Raw genomic sequence first — 25,201 nt, 5'->3', positions numbered from 1 at the left:
AAGCCTCCAGCGAGATGGGAAAAGGGTTGAAATGGCCTGGACAGATTGGTCGGCTAGCACATACGCGCTTCATAGCTATTTTGATTAGGTCAACGATGACGCATTAGGTCGAATACAGGCAAAAGCGAACGGACAGGGCCGAGTTCTGACGACGCCGTCCTGCACCTGGTCATTTGCTTGTCCCGCCGACGCCATTTCTGGTGGAAGTAGACAGCTCTCGTTGAAACTGCCCTGAAACTGCCCTTCGTGGTCTCATGAAGTGAGGTGGTGGGGATTGAGTTTCTTGTTCCGTTTCTCTGGCGGACCAAAGCGGCAAGGGGGACGGGAAACAGACCAGGTTGTTTGCTTCTATTTATAGCCAGACACTGCCTCGCCGGCAAGGTTCAGACCGACTACTGCCAAAGGCATAATCATCAGACCGATCGAAAGATGGGGACCCGGCAATCGTTGGCGAGAGAGGTGAGCCGCAGAGCCTAAAACATGAAACGATCAGAGTGATTGGCAGGTACACGCAGGACTGGCTTTCGCGTACCGCACTGTCGCACGACGATGGCGATCATACCAGGATTGAAGATATTCTTAGTATCAATTTGATTTGCGACGCGGCGCTCTCGGTATGGTCGATGCGGCTGGTGGTGGTCCGTGGCGTTAGCGTAATGCTTTGATTAGATGTACCCCAGACGACCTCGACAGAGAGCGCGGTCGGTGGTGGAGGCAGGAGAAGGCCCGAGATGATGAAGTCAGCCCTAATGGATGCAGGAGGCCGTTGGCGGCTGTCATAAAACTGCATTCAAATATCATCAATCACATTTCCCTCCCCACTTCTTCGCTGGAGGGGTAGACCCAGCTGGCAACTTCTTCGGTCCCGGTAGCGTGGTCGATGGCCCCCCCCAGGAGATGCATGGCGAGGGCTATTCGCTGTTCGGTGCAGTTGGATTATGTCTCTCTTTCCAATGCCCCATAGGCGCGAATCGATGACATCGTGGAGAAAAGAGAGAGGCAGGAGTGAGGCGGCACCAGTGTTTGGCTGATCTGCTTTGACGCATAGAAGAGAAGGTGAAGAGGGCGAGAGGCAGGAGATTTGGGGGTTTAAGGTTGCGACCGTTCTAGCGACGCTCCAGGGGGGTTAGGCGGGTTATTTTTGGAATGGGCCCCCGGAAGCCCTAGACTCCCCCTTAGGCTCCCCCGAACCACCGATCCTTGGCGTTTGAGATTAAGACCTGCCCCCTTGCTCCCATCATCGAAAATATCTGACCACTGACATGCCATCATGCCACTTCCCAAATTCACCGACTGCTCATATCCGACAAAGGGTCGAGGACGCAGGTCACAAGATCTCCCGCTAGTTTCACTCATATCACAGGCCTGGAGGCTCAGCGAGACCTTTCTCGCTTCTTCCAGCCTTAGGGCCAATATGGCAGCCACTTGGGCCGAGTCACAATCCCAAGTCGCACCATTCGCATGCCATGCAGCCCTCAAGGGAAGAAGGAAAGCCAGGAGCTCTCCAGATTCAACCTTGGCGCATAGGCCACCGCCAGGTCTGCCCCTAGGGCCCCTGCGAAGGCCTGACATCAAAAGGTAGCGTCTGCATGGGTGACAACTGATCAGCCGTGTATCAGGACGGCAGGAAAGCTTGTACGTGAACTATCACTCCTTCACGGCTAGACGGCGTTTGCAAATATCTATGTTTGTAAGCGTTGCTGCCCGTCATCTCCATCGTTGCGCTTCACAAAGCCTCGCTCGATATCGTAGATATTGCCGCGACCGCTCATAGCTTTTCGCGCTTGGAAGGCTTGCATTTGGTCGCGTTTTTCTTTTTAGCTATCGTAATTCTCCGAGGCATCAACTCTGCTAGCCTGCTAGGTCACATATCGTTCTTTGCGACCTCTCACATCTTGCTTAGCCGCGTAGTCAAAGGATTCCCAAAATATGATGGAAACTGTCGGTTAGCTCGACGTGGGGTGAGTTGTCGTCAGCCGGTTCAGGTTTATCACAAAAAGGTACCTCTGCCTTCTCCCCTTGCGTCAAAGTTGTTTTGACCCCTCCCTCGCCACCAGACCAAAGCCAAGTGTCAGGACTGAGCAAGGTCTTTCACTCCTTCGTACGTGAATCACAGACTGCCTGTCTCCACATGTTCGTCTTTGGCAATCGGATGTCTGACCATGATATAGATCCAACCAAATCAGGTCACTGCACAAACTGAAGACCATCTTACTGTTGCGAGATTACCTTCCTGTCCGGAGAGACCAAGCCAGGAGAGCTTCAACCAGCAAGATCTGCCGAATATTGATCGAGCTGACTGTCATTCACCAAACGTCGGCAAGGGTAGCTAGAACGAGAAAAGCATACTCTTTCGGCACCTCAACACTCAGCCCTTACATCCTTTGAACACTCGATTTCCAAATCCTTCTTCTTACATCCACCCCAAATCCTTCAAATCAGACAAGCTGGATTCTCCAACGCCCCCAGATATCGATGTAAGTTTGACCTTCCCTTTATTCGAAGAATTTCTCATCTGGAGTGAGCTTTCAGCGTGGGACTGTCGATGTATCTACCGAAGCGGTCACAATCACTACACTGACAGTCCCTTTGCCTCGTGTAAATGATGAATGGTTTTCGGCGTTGTTGAATGATATCGTGAAACATGGACTGAAAGATTGACTGACATCGTGTTCTTAGAACCGGCACTCGCCAATTATTGTTGGTGAACGGTACGATCTGGCCGAGTCACTGGCGTTGAAGCAGGAAGGCGGTGGTCTTTTGGCCAAGCCTGACTATCAGACAGCGTTGCTGTCTATGTCGGGATGCGATGGCAAAGATGAAAATGCTTGCATCGATGGTAAGTGATTGCGTTGTTGTTTGCCAGTTCGGTCCACGGAACTTCTTTGAGGTTCCATCATACTGCCCGAATGATCCTTCCCACCGAGGTTATTTATAGGCAGGTCAAGGACTAACCATATGCTAGGCCTGAACACTGATAAGGACACTTACCAATTTCTAGCGAGTGCTCCATATAGTTCTACCCGACCGTCCCAAGCCTCGTTTGAGCGTCTTTTCTCGCAACGTGAAAACGAAGACGTACAAGAACAAAACGATTTGGCATACAACCAGAACTCTGACCAAGAGACTTACGGATCAAGCGTTTCGGACCAGCCTCGCGGTACATATGGCGCTTCTCCCGGGGAGTTGTCTGACTTCGACGTGCGTGCGAGTCCAGAGGTCAAGTCACTGAACCCTTCACAAGGGACCAGTGGTGAGCCAGTGAATGTATATGTTCGGTCGGAGAATACACTTGAGAATTTCACTCTTACACTGAGCTTCGCTTCAAAACACACAACTGCGCATGCAACACGTTTGGAAACAACAGGCGGGCTCTTCGAATACATGATCCTTGCGAGTGCTCCTCAATACTCGGAGACCGGGTCCACGACTCCTCAAGTTCAGGTTCAACTGCATATGCAGGACAGCTCGGGCCAAGACGCCAGCACTGTGGATGTTGGCCAATTTGAATATAGAGCGGGCCAACACTATTCTTCACCACATCCTACCAGCAGAAAGCGAAAGATGTCAGATGAGGAAGAGATCGGTGCGTCTAGTCGTACGCAGAGCAGCTACCCTTTCACATCGGCCTCTCCAGTAGCATATCCCTCCAGTTTACACTCGGTCGAGGTGGATACTAGCTCGAGAAGATTCGCACCTCTGAGCCGGAGCCAATCCTTCCAACGCCAACGTGATCCGTACTCCGTACCAACCCAATTGCCATCACAATCTCTACTTCGCCCAATGGGATCACAGGCCTCGGCTTGGAGCCCTAACTTCACAACATCGAGCGGACGTAGCCCCAACTTCGGTGGCGAAACACAATCCCTGTCTCTGTCGTCTGCAGAGTCTCAGCCAATGCTGGTGAGGACGACTACACTCCAACAGGGGAGCCCGAGCGCCAATCCCTCAACAGGCACAAGTACCTTCAATCCTTACATATATCCTCAAAAGGCGGTCTTGAGGATACAAGGTGACCTCAACAGCATGACAGAAGGTTGGTCCACAGAGGAATGGCAGAACAAGCGCCGCCTCGTCCAATTTCAGCGCTCGCAGCAGAAGAGCACGATCAATGCCACCTTCGACCCTGTGACTGCCGAGCAACGCCAGCCAAACAGCATCTGTGTCAGTTGTATCTGGTGGGAGGAGCGCCAAGAATGTTTCGTCACGAGTGTAGATACGATCTACCTCCTGGAGCAACTTGTTGCTCTGAGATTCACAGTCGAAGAGAAGAATCGTATTCGCCGCAACCTTGAAGGCTTTCATCCTGAGACCGTATCCAAAGGGAAGGCAGACAGTGAAGAATTCTTCAAGATCATCATGGGATTTCCCGCTCCGAAGCCCAGAAATATTGAGAAAGATGTAAAGGTCTTCCCATGGAAGATCCTCGGCCACGCCTTGAAGAAGATCATTTCCAAATATGTAAGTTGACTTAGATCCATTGAAGGAACCACCGCTGACAGCGAACAGTCCGCCAGCTATTCATCCACTGCTGGAGCACTTGGCACGCCACGAACCTCCACCGTCTCCTATCATTATGATTCGCCTGGGTACTCGACCCTGTCACGTTCAGCTTCTGACGGGAATGCCTCTGCCTATGCCTCGAGTCTGCGGTCCAACACGATGTCCCCGCACGGTATACCAAGTCAATACAATGATGCCGGCTCCCCACTACCAAGCTTAGCTGCTTCGGAGTACAATATGTCGAACGCGCCGAGCCCTTATACGGAAAATTACTTCCCTTCGTCAATGCAGAGCAGCCCCTATGGTGCGTCGGCTTATCATCACCGCATGAATTCCGCAAGTGCATATGAGGGAGGTCGGCCATACAAGCGACCTCGTGCGAATACCTCCAATGCTGCACTCTATTCATCGCACGATGCTGCCTCGCTTCTGAGTGACATGTCGAGAAGCGTTTCCGATCACGGAAGCAGCAACCGATTGCCGAGCCTGTCTGAGACATACCCATATAGCACACATGAGCAGGCCACACCAGGGCTGACCCAGTCGCGAGGGTCATATGATTTCGGAGGCTACCTGGATACCAGCGCGCAAAACCTCCACCAACAAGGAGATGTCCAGAGTGCTATCAGTGGATAGAGAACGGCATCCTCTCAACAGTATTTCATTTCCATATCAACACTTCCAACATCATGGTCCCAACCCGAACAACGTCGAAATCCCTCGTTGCCTTTCACACATTCACTTCACATTCGGTCTTCCGGTCTTATTCTGCATAGCGAGGAAGGGAGGAGTAAGATCAACGACTTTCGCTTGAAAGGACGGGGAAGAGGTTATGAGCATGATTCCCATACACATTGATAGATACTGTGAGCAGTGGCATGTTTGCGAACGGTACCCTGCAGGTTGGCGTTTTCTGGACAAGGAAGCATATCCCGGTTGGCAAAGATGTTTTAGGCAGTTTTCAATAGGAAAATCTTCTACATGACTTTGGTCTTGATTGATTTCCTGTACTTCATTTCTTTACAACGACAGCCACTCTGTTCTCTTCTCTCCTCTTCTTCTCGTTTTGCGCATATACCTGAAACGTTGCATACAGCCCCATACGGGCCAGACCAACAAGGCGAATTCAGGGGTGACGTCAGGCTTATCGATAAGGAAGCTACCAGCCATTTGAACCATTTCTGCCAACTTTCTTGCAACGACCATCCCAATACCTCTTCTTTGCCATTGACTCTTCTGTTCCACGGTCTTACTCGATAGCCCTTGTCTCCACACGCGACCCATTGTCCCACCATGGCACGAGCATACCAAGAACGGCATATCCTCGATAACCTCTCCGAAAGCGTCAAAAATCTGCAAGCTCAAGCTAATGACCTCACCCAAGCCAAGCACAAGCAAGCAGAGCAGATAAAGAACCTTATAACATCAAAGGAAGCACTAGAGAAGCGAAACACCGAGCTCGAGCTACGTGTGAAAGCGAAGTTTGTCGCCCCTGCCTCATCCTTATTGTCCCCACGCCCCTGGCCCCCTTCCCTTACTTCGCTCGTGCTGACTCCCGCTACCAGTGAACATAATGCGGTCGCTCGCACAAATAATTCGCATCTCGCACAGTCAGCCAATCCCAATCATACCACCTTGACCCCACTGCACGACGTGGGGACCAATAGAGCGGTAAGGCAGTTTCCGAAGCACGAGAGGGACATCAAGACAATGGCACAACATCAGGTCATACAGATCTTGCAGGCGCTAGATGTGAAGGTGCTGGGGTTGGGAGCCAGCGAGAAGAAGGCGGAATTGAGAGCTTGTATTGGGTTGCCGAAGGAGGTCAGTGTTACAGCAAGTTAAGCAATATGGCAAATGGGACTGAGCATGTCCATTGATTTTGGATTGAAAAATCTGTAGTCAGGTAGTAGCCTGCGTTGCGCAGGAGCTCTGGGAGTATATGGGAGGTCACGGATGTACAACTTTAATGTTCAAGGGGGCTTTGGATTTGAATTGAAAATAAGCAAGGGGGTATGTTGAGCGACGCTATGCAACTAGAGGCCGAAAAGCGTTTATACTTGATAGCCTGCGTTAACATGGGTATACAATGTCAAATTGGCGACGATGTCTGAGCGTATCGGATTGCAGGTCTTCAGCTATGCACGGAATACTGAAACGTCCAAAAATGGCCCTGGAGGTGATTGGAAGCGTGTGACTGACTTCACAGCCACAAACGTAAAGACACCATCGGAATCGACTAAAAGCTTGGGGACATCTTCAAAGCCTACCAAATGGGTGAAAATCGAGAATAATCACCCTAAGACCGTGAAAAAGGCGAACATGACCAAAGATACCGAAGACAGCGAAGAAGGAAGCACATCTTCAGACTCGTCAGAGGAGGAGAAACTTCGTTTAAAGAAGCGCACGAAGCGGAAGGCTGACTCGAAAACTAAGTCAAAGAACATGAAGAAGCCGTCCAAAAAAGCTAAGGCAGATACTACGGATAGCGACTCTTCCTCATCCGAAGGCGAAGTTGCCAAGGCAAAGGTAGCCAAGAAGGAAAAGGTCAAAAGCAGGAAATCAAAAGATGGCTATATCAAGGCGAAAAAGGCAGCTGTCAAGAACACGCTAGATACTTCAAGTAGTAATGAAAAGTCTTCAGATTCTGAAGACGACACAGAAGAATCTCAGTCGGACAGAATGGAAACACCCGTGGGATCCTCGGCGACAGTGGTGGTATCTCACAACGATCCTTTGAAATGCGCTATCTCTCAGCTCGAAGCTCTCCGTTTCGGTGGTGGCGGCGGTTCTTCAGCCACTACTTCTAGAGACAGAGGAGCGAATGCAAAGAAGACAGGCTCCGACGATAGCGTTAATGTAGCCAAGGGCTCGAAGCCAGAGTTTGTTCGACTTGACAAAGTGTGGTCGCAGCGAGAATATCGATTCATCAAACAGCCATCAACTCAAGAAGATAAGCTTGAAAAGTATGAAGAATACGCTTTCAATGTCGTACGACGTATGGATCATCAGAACCGCTATCTAGATACGTCTCTCCATATTCTCAGCAAACCACTCAAGCATGCGCTCTTCTACGTCATGGGAACAGAGTCAGGTATCTCACTCGAGGTGGACAAGCCTGCTGTCAATCCTAACATGGTTTTCCTGTATCTTGAAGAGTTACGTGCCTATCGGAAGGGGTTGAAAATGAAGATAGAGCAAACAAGGAAAAAAGCTATCAAGGCAAAGCTGCAGCAGGCCAGCAAACATCTCAAAGTGCTCATTGACTACCTAGACAAAGATTATGAGGAGACGAAAAAGACACTTTACCCTTTACTAGAAAAGGGACGTATCACCTTCGATCTAGTGTGGGCTCTGTTTAAGAGTAATGATATTGTCTACACAAGCACTTACGGGCACGATGAGCAACCAAGAGCGGCGAAAGTGGCATACGTGAGCAAGGTAAATGTGCATCAATTCCATACCAGCATCAAGATCTAACGGTTTGCAGGAGAAAAGCCTTCTCCAAGGCGAGTACTACGACATCGATACGCGCTTCTTAGACAATGATGGAAAGCGATTCGGCATAGCAAGCACTACCTTAGATATCAAGCACTTTTCGGGCGTCCGTCCAATCACCAGCCTTACTGTTTACCCGCTCAAATACCATCCACAGCACGAACAGCTCAAGCAGACGCTCATAGAGCGTGGGAAGAAATTTGTTGCATTAAAAGGGAAGCAATACAAGGCTCAGAAAGGCATAGCATATTACAAAGGAAGTTTGGTCCACTCAAGTGCTCTCCTTTTGCTAATATCCTTCAGAAAGACTGTAAAATAATCAAAGTCTTCGTCAACGGCCGCGTAATGATCGATCCAGCCACTTTCCGCCGACTTCGCCCAAATTATCCCTTCTCAAACGTCAAGCCCCCTGACAAAGACATCATCGACGACCCAGCCTCTGACGCAGAAGTTGAAGAGATCAACGAGACTTCTTCGAGCTCTGATGACCGTGCTTCCCAATCTGACCCGTTGGCCAGTCACTCACATAAGAAGAAGAAGAAGCCAAAGCGCAAACTTAAAGCCTTTCAAGACCCTGATGATCCGGACGAAGTCTACTATGTCGAAGTCACAGTTGATGAGAGCGAGCAACTTGCCCCTGAGCTAGAAGATCTCCCACTCAATAACGATAGGGCAAAATCTAAATCGATCTCGCAACAAAAGGCGACCACCACAGACGAACCTGCGTACACTTTCACAGACACCGACTACCTCATTGCCTCGCCGGTAACCCTCGGATTCTCCTTCAGCGAGAAACTTTGGCTTGAATTCGCTGTCTCGGGTATTTCCGATATCCAATGGAATGACAGCGCGTTCGACAATTTGATCCTTCCTGATGACCAAAAGACTATCGTCAAAGCCTTAGTGGAGAGCCACGAGTACGAAGGGAACAACAATATCGACGACGTCATTCAAGGCAAGGGACGAGGATTGGTTGCTGTCTTACACGGTCCTCCAGGGACAGGCAAGACACTGACAGCGGAAGGTATCGCTGAACTACTCCGGAAACCGTTATATGTAAGTCTGATCAAACCCTATGAATTGACAGTGTTTTATCTGCAGCCTCATCGCTAATACTGAGACTACTCCAGGCCGTCAGCGTAGGCGAACTCGGCATCAAAGGCGGCGACGTCGAGCACAACCTCACCACTATCCTCGACGTAGCCCACACCTGGGGCGCGATCCTCCTCCTCGACGAAGCAGACGTCTTCCTCGAAGCCCGCACGAACTACGACCTGGGCCGAAACGCCTTAGTCTCCATCTTCCTGCGCATGCTCGAGTATTTCCAAGGCATTCTCTTCCTCACCACGAACCGTGTCCAATGCTTCGATCCCGCGTTTACAAGCAGAATTCATATCGGCCTTCGCTATGGCGAACTCGATATCAAGACCCGGAAAGCGATCTGGAGGCTTTTTATCGAGAAGGTTCGTGCTTTGGGGCCTACTTCTCCTGACGCGCCGATCATCACTGCTGGAACTCCCGCTCCTACGAACAATGCCGTCGCCGCATCTTCTTCCACCGTCCCGGTCAAGTCCAAGGCGGACGCCAAAGAGCCAGCTAGGCGCTCCCATGGCGTCGAACCCGGCGCATTCGGTGATGAAGATATGAAGCGCCTAGCCTCCTACGAGCTGAATGGCCGCGAGATCAAGAACGCAGTCCGTACTGCTCAGAGCGTGGCATTGATCAGCGGGGAGAAGCTGGGCATGAAACACATGCTGCAGGTGCTGGCGGTGGGGAATGTGTTTGCGAAGGATCTGAAGGGAGCCGGGTATGAGGAGGCTATGAAGTTTTATATGTAACTGTAATTGGGGGCAAAATTAATGGGGGGCAAAGGAATATACCTTTTTGTTTTTCGTAGAATCGACGGATCTTTTGACAGATAGTTGTGCGATAGAAGGATAAATGGCCTGGAGCCTGGAGCTTGGTGGAACGAATGAATATGGTTCTTCCCCTCCAACTTTCACTCCTTTCCTAATTGATATATCTACCTCCTACTGTTAACACTCACAGCACTGAGCAGTAATGAAGGCGTACTAAATAACACAATATCGCCTCGCCCTGGCATTTATCTTGTCCCCTCAGACCCCATCACGACCCCCAACCCCCGAATCTCCTAACCGCGTCATCAAAACAATCAGTATGCGTATCTATCCCAGCCTTTCACACCCCCACTTCAAACCCATGAAGACCATCGTATACATTCGCTGTAAAGCGTGTATTCTATCCCATGGCAGATCGTCAGAAGAACCCCCTTTCCCCACTTCAGCTACACAATCACGCCATGATACCAACAAAAAGCCGTTTTATCCAACCCTTAAAGTCAGTCCTATAGGCAGGGGACGATATTCCGCTCGAACACGGCCCCACCAACTGATCATCCTGACCGTAAGGAAGGCCAAAAATCTGGCATGGCCTTATTAAGGTCAGAGTGGAAAATGGTTGCAATGAAGACGACTGTATTGAAAGTGGCAACACGCGTGGTGGGTTTTGGTACTGCTTGGCTCCGTAGTGATTGTCTAGGTTACCTGGCATCGTGGTGGTTATTGTTTTGATCCGGCTCTGTGTCACGTTTGTCGAGAGAGAAGCCTGGATAGGACATTCTGGTGTCGCAGGCTGACATAAACGACACTTGATGTAGGGCGTGAAGAGTTCCAACTTGCACCATGGAGTGGTGATTGTCGTGTCCGGCTCCGTAGCGCTTGTCGATGCCATCCTGACTCGTGCTGACAATGTCCAGCTTGGAGCTTGCTTCGCCGTAGTTTCTTGCATGACCTCCTCCAAACCTTCCGCCTCTTTAAGCCTTTTGTGTGCTCTGAGGCCACAGTCGCTCTCGTCTCCTTGCAGCGGAGCATCAACGCGCTCGATAAGAGATTCCGATTGTGTTGAAAATCCTTGTATCGATGTAGTTGTCTGCTCAACTTCCATGAAGCGTAGCAACGGCTTTTCCCCCTGCTTGGCTCGACCGCGAACAGTAAGCGGTGATTCTCGACGCTGTAAGACAGAAATGCTACTTGAGTTGTAGTTGAGTTGAACCTGATTCGATGGAGAACTTTTTGTTGCTCAGGCGAATCCTTCGCCTTCTGAATTGAAGTAATTCGATTGCAAGCATTTCGGCTTATTCGATAGGCCGCAACTAAGTTGTCGAGAAAGGCGTCGATGTTGACATCACTTAGCCATGTCTGCCAAGCTGGTTTTGGAGCTCGCGCTCGCCTTTCGAGCTACCCCTCAGCTTTCGAGTACGTGACAGTGTGGTGTTCGTGCAAGGGAAGATATCTTGCAATCAGGTGCTGGGAGCGCTGCGAGTACCACTTTGCCGTCTCCGCTACAGCAGGATAGTTAACATATATATTTAAAACCAAAAGTCTGTCAAAATCTGGCCCTGGACTTCGCGCCCTAGATTTCAGCGCTACGCACTATGTATGCTATTTCATGTCGAAAAGTTGACTCTCTCGCTTGGATCGCGTCGATATCGCCACACTCGCTGCAGCGTCCACCGGCATGGGTGGAGGCGCGGGTTGTTTAGCAGAACAACGAGTGACATTTCTTTCATGTTTCGACGGACTAGACTGAATCTTTGTCTCTGGTAGGTCAACGCGCTCCTCACGCAGACGCCTGATGTGTACTGATGGTTTCTTTACGTCCTAAATATCGAGAGATCTGGTTCGGAAGTGGTTGCTGCTTAAGAAATTTGTCTGTGAGAGTGGACGCAAATCTGCTGTCCTTCCTCTTTGAAGTACCGCGAGTTGCGGATGCGCTATCGGGATATTTTGTAAACAGAAAACGCAGTAAGAGCTACGGCTCGTATTTCATGAAGCGGATTCATGGCTTCGGCGATTGAAGAGATGAGTTCTGTGATGTCCTACTGTTAATAGAGAGGGCAAGATGTACTCTGCGGCTGCATTACAGAGAGCAAGGAGACGACAGTGGATCTGCTCCCACCTCCAGAGTATATATATTTACAAAGGTGAAGAGTAGAAAAGAAAGAAGACTTGAAGGGGAAAGACGGGGGTTTATATACTCGGCCTGCTGTGTGGATAGTATATATTGAATGTCATACCCTCTCATTGTCTTAGACATACACAGAGGAATGTTTAAGGATTTCTTGCTTCACACGTCTTGGAACGCTTCCGCTTCACTGCATCTTCACACATTCTTTCACAAGTTATCCCATTCACGGATCGCCTTGGTTAGGTGCAAGATATCTCGCCCTTCACACTTCCTAGCAAGATCGAGACAGAAGTCATTAAGCACTTTCCTTCATTGAATCTGGCATGTGAAACAATACGTCACCGAGAGCTTACTAGGTTGTCTTGTGATATCAACGCAACAGGTCCCGCATCAAAAGATGTTGATATCAACAATCAGGCGGCTGCGAATCTGGCAGACGAAGCATACCTAATTTCTCAAGGTATATATAAAAGAATAAAGAACTATATTTTCATGGGGCGGTGGTTTAGTGGTATAATATTTCCTTAGCAAGCCGTAGCCATCAAAAGCTACATCTCCGCTTGGAAGGGGTCCGGGGTTCGATTCCCCGCCGCTCCAATTTTTTTAGCTCTTTACGGCACTTGTGCTTCATCAGTCGGAGCATAAATGACTTTTTGGGGCAATTGGAAGTTGATTTTGGAGGGTTTTTCTGGATCTTGGCCGTGCTTGGCGTTTGCTACGTCATCTCTGAGAAGCCTTGGATGGAATAGTCATAGAATTAGATCTACAGAGCTAGATACGAGGTTCATTCATCTGGCTAATAAGCAATGTGGGTCATATGCGCGCGGCTCTGTCATATAGAGGTATATGTTAGTTGAAAAGGGTATCAATATTATTAGTGGAGTGGGAGAAGACTAAGCCCCATAGATACGCATGGATCGCGATATTACTCAATAAGTCAAAGAGACCTTCCTTCCAACCCACTTCCCCTTGTCTCCCTTGACAAGATTTTTATACATCCACTCCCCAACATCATTCCTGCTAATCGTATACCCAATCGCCGGCTCGTTCTCCGGTCCCGCCCTCACTTTTCCTCCGCCCTTACCATTCGTGAGCAGACTTGCTCTCGTAAGCACATACCCTCCAATCACACTTTCTCCCTTCCCCGCCTCTTCCATGACCAAATCCTCCATCTTGATCTTGTCGACGTGTGGCTTCTTCAGCAACCCATGGTACATTGGGTACATCGCATATGGCAGATCTCGCTTCTCCCCACCCCTTGTAAGGCCAGTGCTTGATAGTGCCACAAACACTGGCTTCTCGGCCGTCTTCAGCTCCCTCAGTGCCTCGAAGATTTTCCCGACACCATCTTGGCAGATCTTGATCTCTCCAGTCATCTGGTAGGCGCCAAGACCGGAGAAGACTGTGGAGGCAGTGCGGCCATCGTGTGAGAGGGGCCCTTTCACGGCTGATAGATCATAGACGTCGCCATTGGTAATGTGGAGGTAGGAGGAGATGGCGGAGTCGGAAACGCCTTTCTCACGAAGGGCGGTCTCGAGCTTAGAGGGTGTGCGAGCGAGCGCTGTGCATGTATAGCCAGCCTTGAGGGCTGGAGCTAGGCAGGCAAGACATGAGCCACCGGTTGCGCCGTAGAAGGCTAGGAGGGGTTTGGTATCTGCCATTGATGTGTAGGCACAATTGAGACTGTGATAGCTGGATGGAAGCAGCGGTTGGTTTGAGACGTATGTCTTGAGGAACGTCAAAAGCAGTGAAGAGGAATGTGGTTGATGTCAAGCTGAGGAGCTTCCCCCGCCCTCTTATATGCATGAGTGCTTCCGGGTGCAACCCATGGCCAGCAGGCATCAGCTTGCGCGGACAGATTATCTGTCATTTTCGGGGAGAATACCCGTCCCATTCCTAGGATTCTAGAAGGAGGTGCTTTGTCCATCATCAGAGGAAAATGGATCAGGTGCTCCGTCGCGCAGACGCAACAGGAAGATTCGCAGATCCGTCGTTATAAAGATTGCTAGAAGTTAGGATAATTCATCCGATGCCGATTCCACTTGGCTACGGCAGACCATAAGGTAGCTCGGGTGGGAGACAATCGTAGGCCAACGTCGGAGCAATTTCGTGCATTTGCGAGGGTCAATTGACTTTAAGCGAGTCGTAAGACTTCTGTGCATTGTTCTTTCGTTCATCTATGGAGTGAACGAGCTCAAAGTTTTAGATACGGACTCATTCGCGCAGAGAGTAACTATCTGAAAGGCCAGACTGAGTGCCGGGCACCGAGTGTTCGAATACGGCAATGGCGCAATCTGCGAGAGCGTTAGATCCAAGGTCTTGGGTCAGACTCGAATGAGCAGACTATTCCACTTCGTCCATCAACATACAACATACAACATACAATAAAACATCGTCACCGGACATATGGGAGTCGCATTGCACACGTGCCGCTACGACCATCCGAATACCTCGCTAGACCTCAGCCAATCACTATGCAGGGGCCATCTTCGTCTTGGCCTTTTCCCCGCAGCTGCCGTCGTAATGGATCGACAGCGCGGGCATGCGCGCGATATAATTCTTCTTCTTCTTCCTTTGCAAAGGCCTCCTGCCTAGCTACGTCCTTCGTCAACCGACAGCATGGAACACGAGAAAGCCGGCAGCGGCGAGCTCAAGCCTTACCGCAACAGCGATGACGACTACGAAGGCATGTCCATTGGCCGCTACATCGCTACTCGCATTCCGACTCTCAAACCACCAATGCATAAGGCGCCCAACCCATTCAAGCTCCTCGCGCTGCTCAATTTCCAGCAATGGATGTTCTTCCTTGTCGGGTTTTGCGGCTGGACCTGGGATGCATTTGACTTCTTCACCGTCTCACTCACAGTGGAGGAACTAGCGGAGCAATTCAGCACGCCAGAGAAAGAATATACCAATGCAGATATCACATGGGGCATCACCTTGGTGCTGATGTTTCGCTCTGTGGGAAGTGTCATATTTGGTACGAATCAGCATCATTTCCATCTTCCCCATCTAACTATTTTTCAGGCATTGCTGCCGATCGATATGGTCGCAAGTGGCCTTTCATCGTTAACAACATCCTCTTCATCATTCTCGAGCTTGGGACAGGCTTCTGCAATACATACAGCCAATTTCTAGCATGCAGAGCGCTGTTTGGTATAGCCATGGGCGGTCTATACGGCAATGCAGCAGCAACGGCGCTAGAAGATTGTCCAGAAGCAGCCAGAGGTCTGATATCGGGCATGTTACAGCAAGGATACGCATTTGGCTACTTATTGGCCGCCGCTTTCGCAAGAGGTCTGGTAGATACAACATCACACGGATGGAGGCCCCTGTTCTGGTTTGGCGCAGGTCCTCCCGTTCTGATCATCCTCTTTCGCCTTGCATTACCGGAGACCAAGTCATACCAAGAACGAGCGGCGGTCAGAAAGGCATCAGGAGGCGTCACATCAACCTTCCTTTCCGAAGGCAAGGTTGCCCTGCGAAAACACTGGCTCCTCCTCCTCTACCTGGTCCTCCTCATGGCAGGCTTCAACTTCATGTCCCACGGATCGCAGGATATCTACCCTCTCATGCTCAAAAATCAATACAGCTTCTCCGCCGACGCTGTCACCGTCACACAGGTCGTTGCCAATCTTGGCGCCATGACAGGCGGCACGGTCATCGGCTTCTGTAGCCAGATATTTGGGCGAAGATTCAGCATTATCTTCATATCCATCATTGGTGGGGCATTGTTGTACCCATACAGCTTCGTTGGTAGCCACAAGATCATGGCCGCTGCCTTCTTCGAGCAGTTTTGCGTACAGGGCGCTTGGGGTGTCATCCCTATCCACTTGATGGAACTTTCTCCTGGCTCTTTCCGTACCTTTGTGGTTGGGACTTCATATCAGCTTGGCAACCTGGTAAGCAGCGCGAGTAGCACTATAGAGACTACTATCGGAGAGAGATTCCCACTCCCGCCAAAGGGCAAGACCAAGCGATATGAATATGGCAAAGTGATTTGCATCTTCATGGGTTGCGTTTTCGCGTATGTCATTGTCCTGGCATTGATCGGGCCCGAAAAGTTGGGTAAAGACTTTGGCGTTCACGCTGATAGCGATATCAAGGAGGCAGCTGGTGAAGACAGAGTCTTGGCAGTTATTGGAGGCGGGCGGCACAGTGACGAGGAGAGCAGTGGGAGCGAGAAGGGTGGAGTTAGTAAGAAGGAGAGCGCTATCTAAGCTCGCCCCCTTTTCTTCTTGGCCGAATTTATAGATTGTCTAGCAATGATATTTTCGCGGAGGAACACTGTCATCGCGTCGCTAAACGTGTCATTTCAAAGGTTCTTTGATAGCTATTCAATATATACCCCTTTGGCTCTCTAGCTGGTATCGCCTGCAGCATTTCACAACTTTGGTTCAATATTCTCTATTCTCTATGAACGTCTTTTGACGGCCTTGAAAGCATTATCAGCGAGCATGGTCAGATGCCACTCACCTACCGTCTCTAATGAAAAATGGTATGACAAAGCGACCACATTCACAGTCTCAATGGTTTATTACTAGACATTTGGAGTCAGACTTATAACTACTTGCTGACCGCCAACCTAATGTCATTCAACGCGAGAAAATGCCAAATGCATAAAAGCGAGAGCGTAAAGCTTTAAATCTTGCGTGGCTTAGACGTTTTTCTTTGCCAATACGACTCTCACCTAGATGTTTTCTCTAACAAGAACATATCTTCCAGACGCAGCAATCTTTTGAAGTCCGCGAAGTGATTCAAAATTATTCGAGTTTGTGTCGGAAGTAGTGAACAGAAACCACATCAGAATGCGAAAGGATACATTGGAGGCCCTATCGCTATGTTCACTCCCTGAGTAGCTGCTGATGGATCATGTGCCTTCATGAATGCCTGTTGGAGTATCTGTCACTCGTCGTCGGCTTTCTTAATTTTACGTGCGCTTCACATTTGTTCAAAATCCCTTACAGTTTCTGTGAAGAATAGAGTTAACAGACATAAGTCACGTCTTTCAGCCAGTGGCAGTTGTGTTTCACGTACGAAGGGTGTTCGAGTCTTGTACCGCCGTCTCGCATTGTGCTCGTCCTTCCATAAGAAATGGGCTCACAAGGACATTCTCTTTGTTCTGTTCCTCCACCCTGAATACCGGTCAAATCGCACATTCAAAAATTGTCTTCTTGTGACCTCTGCGTCTGGCCAGGGGTTGATCAAAACTCGCGACGTATCATTCAACTCCCCACAAACATGTCACGCTGTGGGTTCCCAAGATGCGAATACCAGACTCAATATAGAGCGCACCGCGTCCGCCACTGGGAGCTGCACCGCCATGACCAATCAAATATTGACCGCATCCAGCAGATAAAAAGTCTAAATACACTTGACGATGAAAACAAACTGCAATGTCTTGCCCCAGGATGCCAATTCACGACCACAATCGCTGGCGTCGAGGAGCACTTCTGGACCATGAACGACCAGACCCACCACGATCATCGTCAATGCGAACAACATTTCGACGAACTGTGCGTTCGCTACCATAGATTCCTGGAGACATGGAACAGGGTTCAGCCGAATATCGTCAGAAATTACCCGCCGAAGATCCCGGGATCATTGAGATGATAGACAATACGGAAGATGCTACGAATTGGCGGAATGCTCGATTGACCTGTCTTTGGTGCGGCCGTAAGGAGCGTGTGGTCGATTTTGTGGAGCACTATGGAGATTGCTTGGTTAAGAGGGAGGATATACGGGATGTTTACGATAAGTATAAGGTTATAGTGATTAAGAGGGATATGTAGTGGCAGCTAATTGATGGTGACTTGAGGTTGAGGCTACTGAGTAATGCAAACAGTGCTGTGGATCGAGGACCATTTAGGGACAATGTATAGCAGAGACATTAGGCGTATGGCGTGCTCAGAGAACATGTGGACTAGCTCTAGAAGTCGTCAATGCAATCGGCTGCCTTCCAGTCCCAACTCACGAGAAAATCACTCTATCCTTGTACGTTCGTCGAAACGCAAACTGGGCTTTCTGGGGTCATGCTGTTATGCTACGAAAATTATCATGATCGTTCTTCTTGTAAGGGAATATTCATAGTTGGTCGATCACCATCATCCATCTAATCAGGATTATTCTGCGCAGAGGCTTTTGAGAAAGTGCCGATCAACTCTCCTGAGCAAAGATGTCTGTTTCGTCATACATGTCTCCTCTATTGACCTATGATTGCGGGAACAATCACTAACTCAGCTCCTGTTTGCAATTGATCTTTTAGCGAAAGCACGCATAAAAACCCACCGAATTTACTTCTACTTGTCCCAAATCCGCAAGACCCTAGTGTCCCACCGGATTATGATATGCACTAACACTTCTGTGATGTGTCAGTCACTGTGAGACGCTATTGCACTCTCATATCGCATGCTCGCAAACGAGCGGCTGGCGCTTCCCTCGACCATTCGTACAACCAAATTTAGTAAATGTTCAAGACAACAACGATATCCTATTCCGAAACGTGGGGTTGCGTTTACTTGAGATGTTCTGCATATGGACAGGCGCTTGATTGGACCTTGTGCTATATGAAGTAGCAGACTGCTGCGGAGATGCCGTCCTCTGCAAGTGTAGAAAGTGGAAATATCGAATCTGAGTGGCCAGCATTTTAAGCGTAGCACACATCATGCAGTTCCAAAAATGCGTTGTATGCCTGCTGCCATCTTTATTGCTCTCCCCATCTCTTTGTGCTCTGCTCGAAGTGCCGGCGGAGAACCCGACCCTCCCAAACATCCGTATCCGGCAAACCACGAACACAACCTCCGCAACAGTAAACCTCGAGTTCCCCTTCGTCTGCGAGACCAGCGATCCAACGGGGAAATACAAGCGTGTCGACACCACATTCCGCAACTACGCGGACCCGACAATCTCCACCCGGCAATACGGCTACGCCGTCGAAGCGCTTACAAGCGACCTGAAGGCATACATGAAAGACCGGAATTTCGATGACTACAGTCTCGTGCCTCCTATCCTGGGAACGCGCCAGTATAAAGCCATAGCGAAGAGGCCGAAGATTCGGTTCTGGCTGACGCAATTTGCGGCGGCGCCGGTGCAGATGCAGTTCTGGATGTTGGGAGATGCGCTGTATTGTATTGAGCAGTACTCGGAGCAGTGGACATCGCAGGTGAAGAGCGCGCAGATTTTGTTTGAGTTGGTGCCGCATGAGGAGGGCAAATTTCCGGAGCATATGGCGAATGGGGAGGTGAGGTATGTGCCTGACGGTGTGGTGGAGACTGATGTGTACTGAATATATAATAAGATTTCATGAGAATATCATACCAAATTTCGATAGTCCGAATGAGTGCCTTTCTTACGGATCAATAAGGAAATTGCTTAATACAAAAAATCACTGTCCTGCATTGAATGAAAGGATGATGGGGAAACTCGACTACTTGCTAGGGAAAGCGTAGAAATGTAGATACATGAACGATATGCCGTTCATCCACGTACCGTTGCCCCTCAATGCCACTCGACACCATGCATTCAGGAAAACTCGGGGTTTCACGATGCCAATAGGCCAGATACCAGACTTCTTCACACGCGTAAAACACCCAATCATTGAACTCAAGCGCCACTTCAAACCAAAAGTTGACGATCCTAGATTTAGCAACGTAGGGATGACTAGAGAAGCCAGTGAAGAGCATGTTTCGTCTTAAAAGCTTGAATGCTCTTCACTATTCGTGACCAAAGCTGAAGCGTCGATTGATGCTTGAGAGGGCCCGAGAGGTGTATAAAAGGCCTCTCTTCTCTCCTGATTTTTTCCTATTAAGTTCCTTCCTCGAAAGAGAGACACCTTGACGGCGGGGCTGGACACTAGCCTATGGAAAAGAATGGCATCGGAACAGCCCTCGTGGACAACTTTGGCATCACCTCTCGTATTTCATCGTAAAGCTGCAAGACAGGAGGGCCGCTCCAAGGGGGTCAGCAAGAAGTTGAGGTGAGTTTGAAGTCCGTGTCTCCATCTCGGCCGAGATCCGCATCTTCTTAATAATTAGGTATCGAAACCTAGATCTCATAGCACTGACTCGACTGAATAGTCGCTGTCGACTCGTTGTTTCAAGACGAGATCTGAATCAAAGTCAGGTAAGCCTTTGAGATTGTAAAGCTGGAGCTCTCCTGGCCTCAACTGCTAAGATCAAGCTTGGAGCATTTTTTGGTAAGCTGTTGTTATCATATTGACCATCCAAAACTGCCATCGAAAGGAAGAGATTCAACATCATCGTCATCTAGTGAGGGAATTTCCCCTGAGCTGTAAGAGGCCAGCAATCGGTCGACGTCAAATTCATTCAGCCCTCTCGTTTTTCTCACAAGGTCCTCAAGTGAACATTGCTCGCATAATTTGCTGATCCACTGCATTCTCTTGGGCCCCTCTTCGGGCTTCGGCGCCACCTCCCTCAATTTACCTCTGAGCATTCCAATCTTCTTAATCGCGTCCCCGGTGTACGCAGGCAGCATACTAGCTATATACTGCCTGATCATACTCGCCATTTTCGGTCCATATCCATTGGTGCTGATCATTATCTGCAAAGGACCATCACGGTGCACGGAGCCAAAGTAGAAATCACATTCTTTGGGGACATCAGCAATGTTGGCAACTATCCTTCGCTCTTTACACATTTTCCAGATCTGCGTAGATGCTTCCGGATCGTCAATGGCGGTCAACACGATGTCGACGTTATCAAGGTCTGATGGTTCAAATTTACGGTCGTGATAGGTGACTTGTTTTTGTTCAACTCGGTAGGCAACTTCAGGATTGAGGCCTTCTCTGGGTGAGATGACGGTAACATTAGCGTCAGCGTTCAAGAGGTTAAGTATCCGTCCGGCGGCAACCTGTGAAGGCAAGTGTTCAGTCCTGGCATCGAGGATCAGGAACGGTGATCCCTTACCTCGCCGCCTCCAACCACAAGTACTGCCTTATGCTTGATCTGATATGCTATTATTAGAGAGGCGCCAGCTTGCACAGCTGGAAAGTGTTGTTCTTTCACCATACTGTACGGGCTCGTCTGTAAATACTTTGGTTCTCTGAATTTTTGATCTCGAGCTTCGATGAATATTTGCGACGATAAGATAAGGCCGTTGCTTAGTCACTAGCGCTTGATCATTGAAGATGGAGCCTCGACGGAAGTCTTATGACTTAAGGATTACAGGTCCTCTCCATGACGGCAACAGGCCCGAGCGAGCATGACTGGTCGAAAGCTTGGAGGGGGCCGTGTCCTTGGAAGCGGAAAATCATTGTCTCCTGCCTTCCCTCCACGAAATTCCAGCCTTCTTTCGCCTTCCGCTAGCACCGTCTCCGTCAACTCGACTTCTACATCGCAACCGTCGACAGATCCTCAAGACCTCAGCTCACGGGTCTCGCTGGAAAATAATGAAGAAATTGTCGGTGCCGCTGCTGCAGCGGCAAGCTCGAGGCTATGTTGCCCAATCTGCAATGAAGACATGGTTAGAGGCATTTTCTGTAAGCAGAGGGCGATGCTAATGGAGCGTAAAGATGACCCTGCTCCAACTTAATCGTCATCTAGACGATAATCATAAAAATCTGGAAGAGGTCAAACAAGATGAAGTAAAAGATTGGTTCGAGAAACAAATGGCAAAGGCAAAACGCTTCCAACCTCTCGCTGTACTGAACCAGAAATTCAAAGGTCTAGATGTCTTTGAGTCAAATAATGGTCCCAAATCTCCGGAGATCAGACCCGTCATGTCGAACCCAGAGCCTGTACAGCAAGAGCCTGACGATGTCATTACGAAGACGCATTGGCAACGGCGCGGCCCAGATGACAAGTGTAGCGAACCAGCATGCGGGAAAAGGCTCACAGCCGTCAATGGCAACGTGAACTGCCGGCATTGTGGCAAGCTGTTCTGTGAAGAGCATACGATGTATCAAATGAAGCTTTCTCGCTCAGCTCAGCACGAGCCTGTCCGAGGTCTTTGGAGTCGTGTCTGCGAGACTTGCTACAAGTCCAGGGAAGGGTACAGCGACCGCCATGGATTAGAGCAAGACGTCACCAATGATTTCGCGCAGCTACGAAAGCAAACCCTTGACAAGTCTCTACTAGAAATATCAAGACTGGAGACTCGTCTCTCCAAACTCACGCAGCTGCTTGTGAGTGCACCATCGGATCAAAGTTTGACCTCATTGAATAGCCTCTGGCCGTTAGCAAGCCCAAAGGCTCAACGAAAACAATTGGAGCAGTCTATAATCGATTGGGAAGACGATGCAAAGGTAGCAAGATGCCCTTTTTGCCAACAGGAATTCTCTTCATATACCTTTCGACGACATCATTGCCGATTATGTGGTCGGATTGTTTGTGCAGACGTAACCACTGGTTGTTCTCAAGAAGTGCCTCTCAACGTAGCTACAGGTAGCCCTCACGTCTCCCTCCTTTGCCCACCTAACTGACAGTCTCAGTGACTGATATTTTGACAGAAAAGGCTGCCAAAGAGGTAGCTATTGACATTCGAATGTGTAAAGACTGCCGGCATACAGTCTTCAGCAAAGCCGATTTTGCAGCGTCGAAATCACATAAGCCTCCTGATGTCAAAGCTCACGAAAACCTATTGCAATTTGAGCAGGGAATCCGCATGATGTTACCAAAATTTCAGCGGCTACTGCTCATTCTACAGTAGGTTATTTCCATGCTATGCAAGCAATCACTGATTTTCCAGGGATCCGGATAAGCCACCTTCTTCCACTCAGCTTGCTGAAGCATCTAGGACCCGCAAGCGGCTCGTTGACGCATTTGGGCATTACAGCACCGCTGCTAGGCGTGTGCGTGATATGCCGACAACTTCACCCACGCAGCAGAAATTACAGCAAGCAATTTATCAGCAAAGCTATAACTTCCTTCAGATTCACATGTTGCCCCTCAAAGCGCTCCCAAGGATACTGAAACATGCCACTACGCATGGTCAAAACTCGAATGCAAATGGCAAGCCTACGGGTGCTCTTTCATCCATCAAGTACAACGATATCGACAATGCATCGCAGATCAGTAGCAGCAGCGCCGTCTCGGCTCTCGAGGCCGAAGAGAAGACCTTGCGAGAGACTCTGATCGTGCTTGAGGAACAATTGTTTATGGTAAAGGAGCAAATGCAAGGTGCAAATAAGCGCAGAAAGTTCGACGAAGCTGCTAGCCTAGCCAAGAATGTAGAGGACTTGAGCTCTGAGATTGACCGAGTACAAGGCCAGCTGGCGCAGCTGGATTTTGCGGGCGCGTATGGTGCCCCTTCTCCTCTAATCGATTCGGTGTAGTGTTTTGGCAAGACAACCTGAATGCGGTTTAGACTTCTGATGTGATCGGACTTGATCAATGCATCTTGGCTCATCTAACTGTAAAATGACTTCATTTACTAGAGCGAAGACGAGACAAACGGCAATGAGGTGAAGCTGCAAGGCAGAAAATCACGTGGCGATGTGCGAAAGTCGGACCTTCCTCTTTTCACTAGGCAGACTGACGAAAGACAACACGGACCTCCATGATCTTTTCAGGCTTTCTTCGAGACGAGCTATTCCAGAGGACTCAGGTAGTGGCAATGCTGATGAAGACGCTACCCTTGCCGTTCATTCCCCTTGTTTTCATGTTTGAATTCGTAAGGATCCAAGGCGTCACACCAACATCATCATTCAGTAATCGCCACGGTGCGTACGTGGATCAGAAGGTCAAGATTGAACCCATTCGGATAATCAATCACGGAAGTTGGTACGGGCGGAGCGTCATCTTTTCAACGACTGCAGCGCCATATGTCTCTAACGCAACATCTCTTCAATCAACGTTGTCAACGCTATCAAAGAGTGTCCCAGCGGACTCGGCATCGGTTTCTCCAAATTTCATTGCAAGCCTTGCCAATTTAGATAGCTTCAGCGGGGAGTCTAGCTCAGGTACACCTTCGACTACCTCTATTTCGTCCGCCTCCGACGATTTGCGCCAATTCACAAATTCATCCAATCCGACCAGGATCTTGGCGTCCGCTACGCCATATGCTGAGCCTACAATTAATCTGACTGATTGGGACGCAGCAACTGACATTGTCTGTTTATCGGCCCTCATTGATGGACCCAGTAATGTCTCAAATCCCTCTGGCATGATCCCATGCTATAACATCTATAGCTTCGACCAGATTTGGGGGATTTTTGAGGTAGATCTAAGAATTTATCGCACAGCATGGCCGACGGGTGAGTGGGCTGAGGTCAATGATCAAAGCATCAGCATTGGTATGAAGTACGAGCACGCAAATGTTACACGCCAGGTTGTGGTTGAGGGCAACGGTGCAACTCGCTCTGAAGCTGGATTCGAGAGGGACAGCGAAGTTACCCGTTTGATGAAAAGAGGCAACAATTTCGCAATTACGAAGTTTGGCGAGCTGAGGCTGCAGGGGCAGCTCGAAGATAATATGGGAACAATGTTCAATGACAGGTGCGGCTACTTCCAATCGATACTCATTGAGGGATAAAGTAAGGCTGATAGACTGTGACAGTGCATTCGTCGTTGCCATTCTTACACCTGACATCAGACTTTCAGCTGTGAATCATGATGGAAGCAAAGTGGTTACAAATCTTGAAGTCAGAGATACGGCTTTCCTTTACGGAGTGCTCGCGCCCCCACAATCACAAAAAGATCAGACATCTGTTCCACCCACTAATGAGGTCGATTCGACGACTTACGTCTCTTATGGAATCAAGACAAATGTAGTACCCATCACTGTGCTTGTAGCTGGTGTTTGGGCTATCGTCATGTTGATATTGACCACTTTTGAAGTGGCTGTACGTCTTTCAGCGAGGAATGAGTATCGCAAGGCTCAAAAAGAAGGGAGAGCAAAGAGGCCCTTCATTGTGAGCTGGGACTGAGTATCAGCTGATGTTTTGACCATTTGTGGACATGACGAACAGCGCTCGCGGTCACTCGACATCTCATTAACCAACACAAGCTGTTCTCAATTTGGTCTTCGGCGATCTCTAGGTTGCAGATCATTTGGAATATTCTAAGCTAGCGTTTGGTGCAGCGTGAAATATGTCACATTGCGCTCACAAGTCTTATTGATCACCCTAGGTCTGGGATAGGCCGCTCTCTTTCTCATTTCCTCTTCTCTCACCGTCTTTTGATTCGGTCTACTCATAAGGTAGACATTAACAGTTACAGATTGAGGGGCAATCATAGGGCGATCTGATATGCTAATT

General features: G+C 49.2%; 8 protein-coding genes and 1 non-coding gene across 9 annotated transcripts; 7 read left to right on the top strand and 2 right to left on the bottom strand.

The window, feature by feature from the left end:
- Nucleotides 1–2,796: 2,796 nt before the first annotated feature.
- On the top strand, nt 2,797–5,139 carry KY384_008745 (uncharacterized protein; the record flags this gene model as incomplete). The annotated part of the gene is made up of 3 exons (XM_044817232.1): nt 2,797–2,839; nt 2,966–4,461; nt 4,510–5,139. 3 exons carry the CDS (start codon nt 2,797–2,799, stop codon nt 5,137–5,139), a joined length of 2,169 nt encoding a protein of 722 aa, XP_044665827.1.
- Nucleotides 5,140–5,796: 657 nt separating this feature from the next.
- Nucleotides 5,797–9,839, top strand: KY384_008744 (uncharacterized protein; the record flags this gene model as incomplete). The annotated part of the gene is made up of 6 exons (XM_044817231.1): nt 5,797–5,984; nt 6,069–6,327; nt 6,571–7,944; nt 7,994–8,261; nt 8,309–9,057; nt 9,132–9,839. The coding sequence occupies 6 exons, from the start codon at nt 5,797–5,799 to the stop codon at nt 9,837–9,839; spliced, it is 3,546 nt and encodes a 1,181-aa protein (XP_044665826.1).
- Nucleotides 9,840–12,482: 2,643 nt separating this feature from the next.
- KY384_008743 lies at nt 12,483–12,585 on the top strand. Its single transcript has one exon. It is a non-coding gene; the product is annotated as a tRNA-Ala (tRNA).
- Nucleotides 12,586–12,917: 332 nt separating this feature from the next.
- Nucleotides 12,918–13,649, bottom strand: KY384_008742 (uncharacterized protein; the record flags this gene model as incomplete). Its single annotated transcript, XM_044817230.1, has 1 exon — nt 12,918–13,649. One exon carries the CDS (start codon nt 13,647–13,649, stop codon nt 12,918–12,920), a length of 732 nt encoding a protein of 243 aa, XP_044665825.1.
- Nucleotides 13,650–14,607: 958 nt separating this feature from the next.
- Nucleotides 14,608–16,208, top strand: KY384_008741 (uncharacterized protein; the record flags this gene model as incomplete). The annotated part of the gene is made up of 2 exons (XM_044817229.1): nt 14,608–14,968; nt 15,016–16,208. The coding sequence occupies 2 exons, from the start codon at nt 14,608–14,610 to the stop codon at nt 16,206–16,208; spliced, it is 1,554 nt and encodes a 517-aa protein (XP_044665824.1).
- Nucleotides 16,209–18,652: 2,444 nt separating this feature from the next.
- On the top strand, nt 18,653–19,273 carry KY384_008740 (uncharacterized protein; the record flags this gene model as incomplete). Its single annotated transcript, XM_044817228.1, has 1 exon — nt 18,653–19,273. The coding sequence occupies one exon, from the start codon at nt 18,653–18,655 to the stop codon at nt 19,271–19,273; it is 621 nt and encodes a 206-aa protein (XP_044665823.1).
- Nucleotides 19,274–20,196: 923 nt separating this feature from the next.
- KY384_008739 (uncharacterized protein) lies at nt 20,197–21,014 on the bottom strand (the record flags this gene model as incomplete). Its single annotated transcript, XM_044817227.1, has 2 exons — nt 20,197–20,856; nt 20,913–21,014. 2 exons carry the CDS (start codon nt 21,012–21,014, stop codon nt 20,197–20,199), a joined length of 762 nt encoding a protein of 253 aa, XP_044665822.1.
- Nucleotides 21,015–21,394: 380 nt separating this feature from the next.
- Nucleotides 21,395–23,278, top strand: KY384_008738 (uncharacterized protein; the record flags this gene model as incomplete). The annotated part of the gene is made up of 4 exons (XM_044817226.1): nt 21,395–21,484; nt 21,518–22,388; nt 22,436–22,649; nt 22,693–23,278. The coding sequence occupies 4 exons, from the start codon at nt 21,395–21,397 to the stop codon at nt 23,276–23,278; spliced, it is 1,761 nt and encodes a 586-aa protein (XP_044665821.1).
- A 326-nt stretch (nt 23,279–23,604) lies between these two features.
- On the top strand, nt 23,605–24,871 carry KY384_008737 (uncharacterized protein; the record flags this gene model as incomplete). Its single annotated transcript, XM_044817225.1, has 2 exons — nt 23,605–24,440; nt 24,502–24,871. The coding sequence occupies 2 exons, from the start codon at nt 23,605–23,607 to the stop codon at nt 24,869–24,871; spliced, it is 1,206 nt and encodes a 401-aa protein (XP_044665820.1).
- Between the last annotated feature and the right edge of the window lie 330 nt (nt 24,872–25,201).

This window comes from Bacidia gigantensis (genome assembly GCF_019456465.1).
Source record: "Bacidia gigantensis strain McMullin 20006 chromosome Unknown contig_304, whole genome shotgun sequence".
Lineage (NCBI taxonomy): Eukaryota > Fungi > Ascomycota > Lecanoromycetes > Lecanorales > Ramalinaceae > Bacidia > Bacidia gigantensis.
This window is presented reverse-complemented; position numbering and strand designations above follow the sequence as displayed.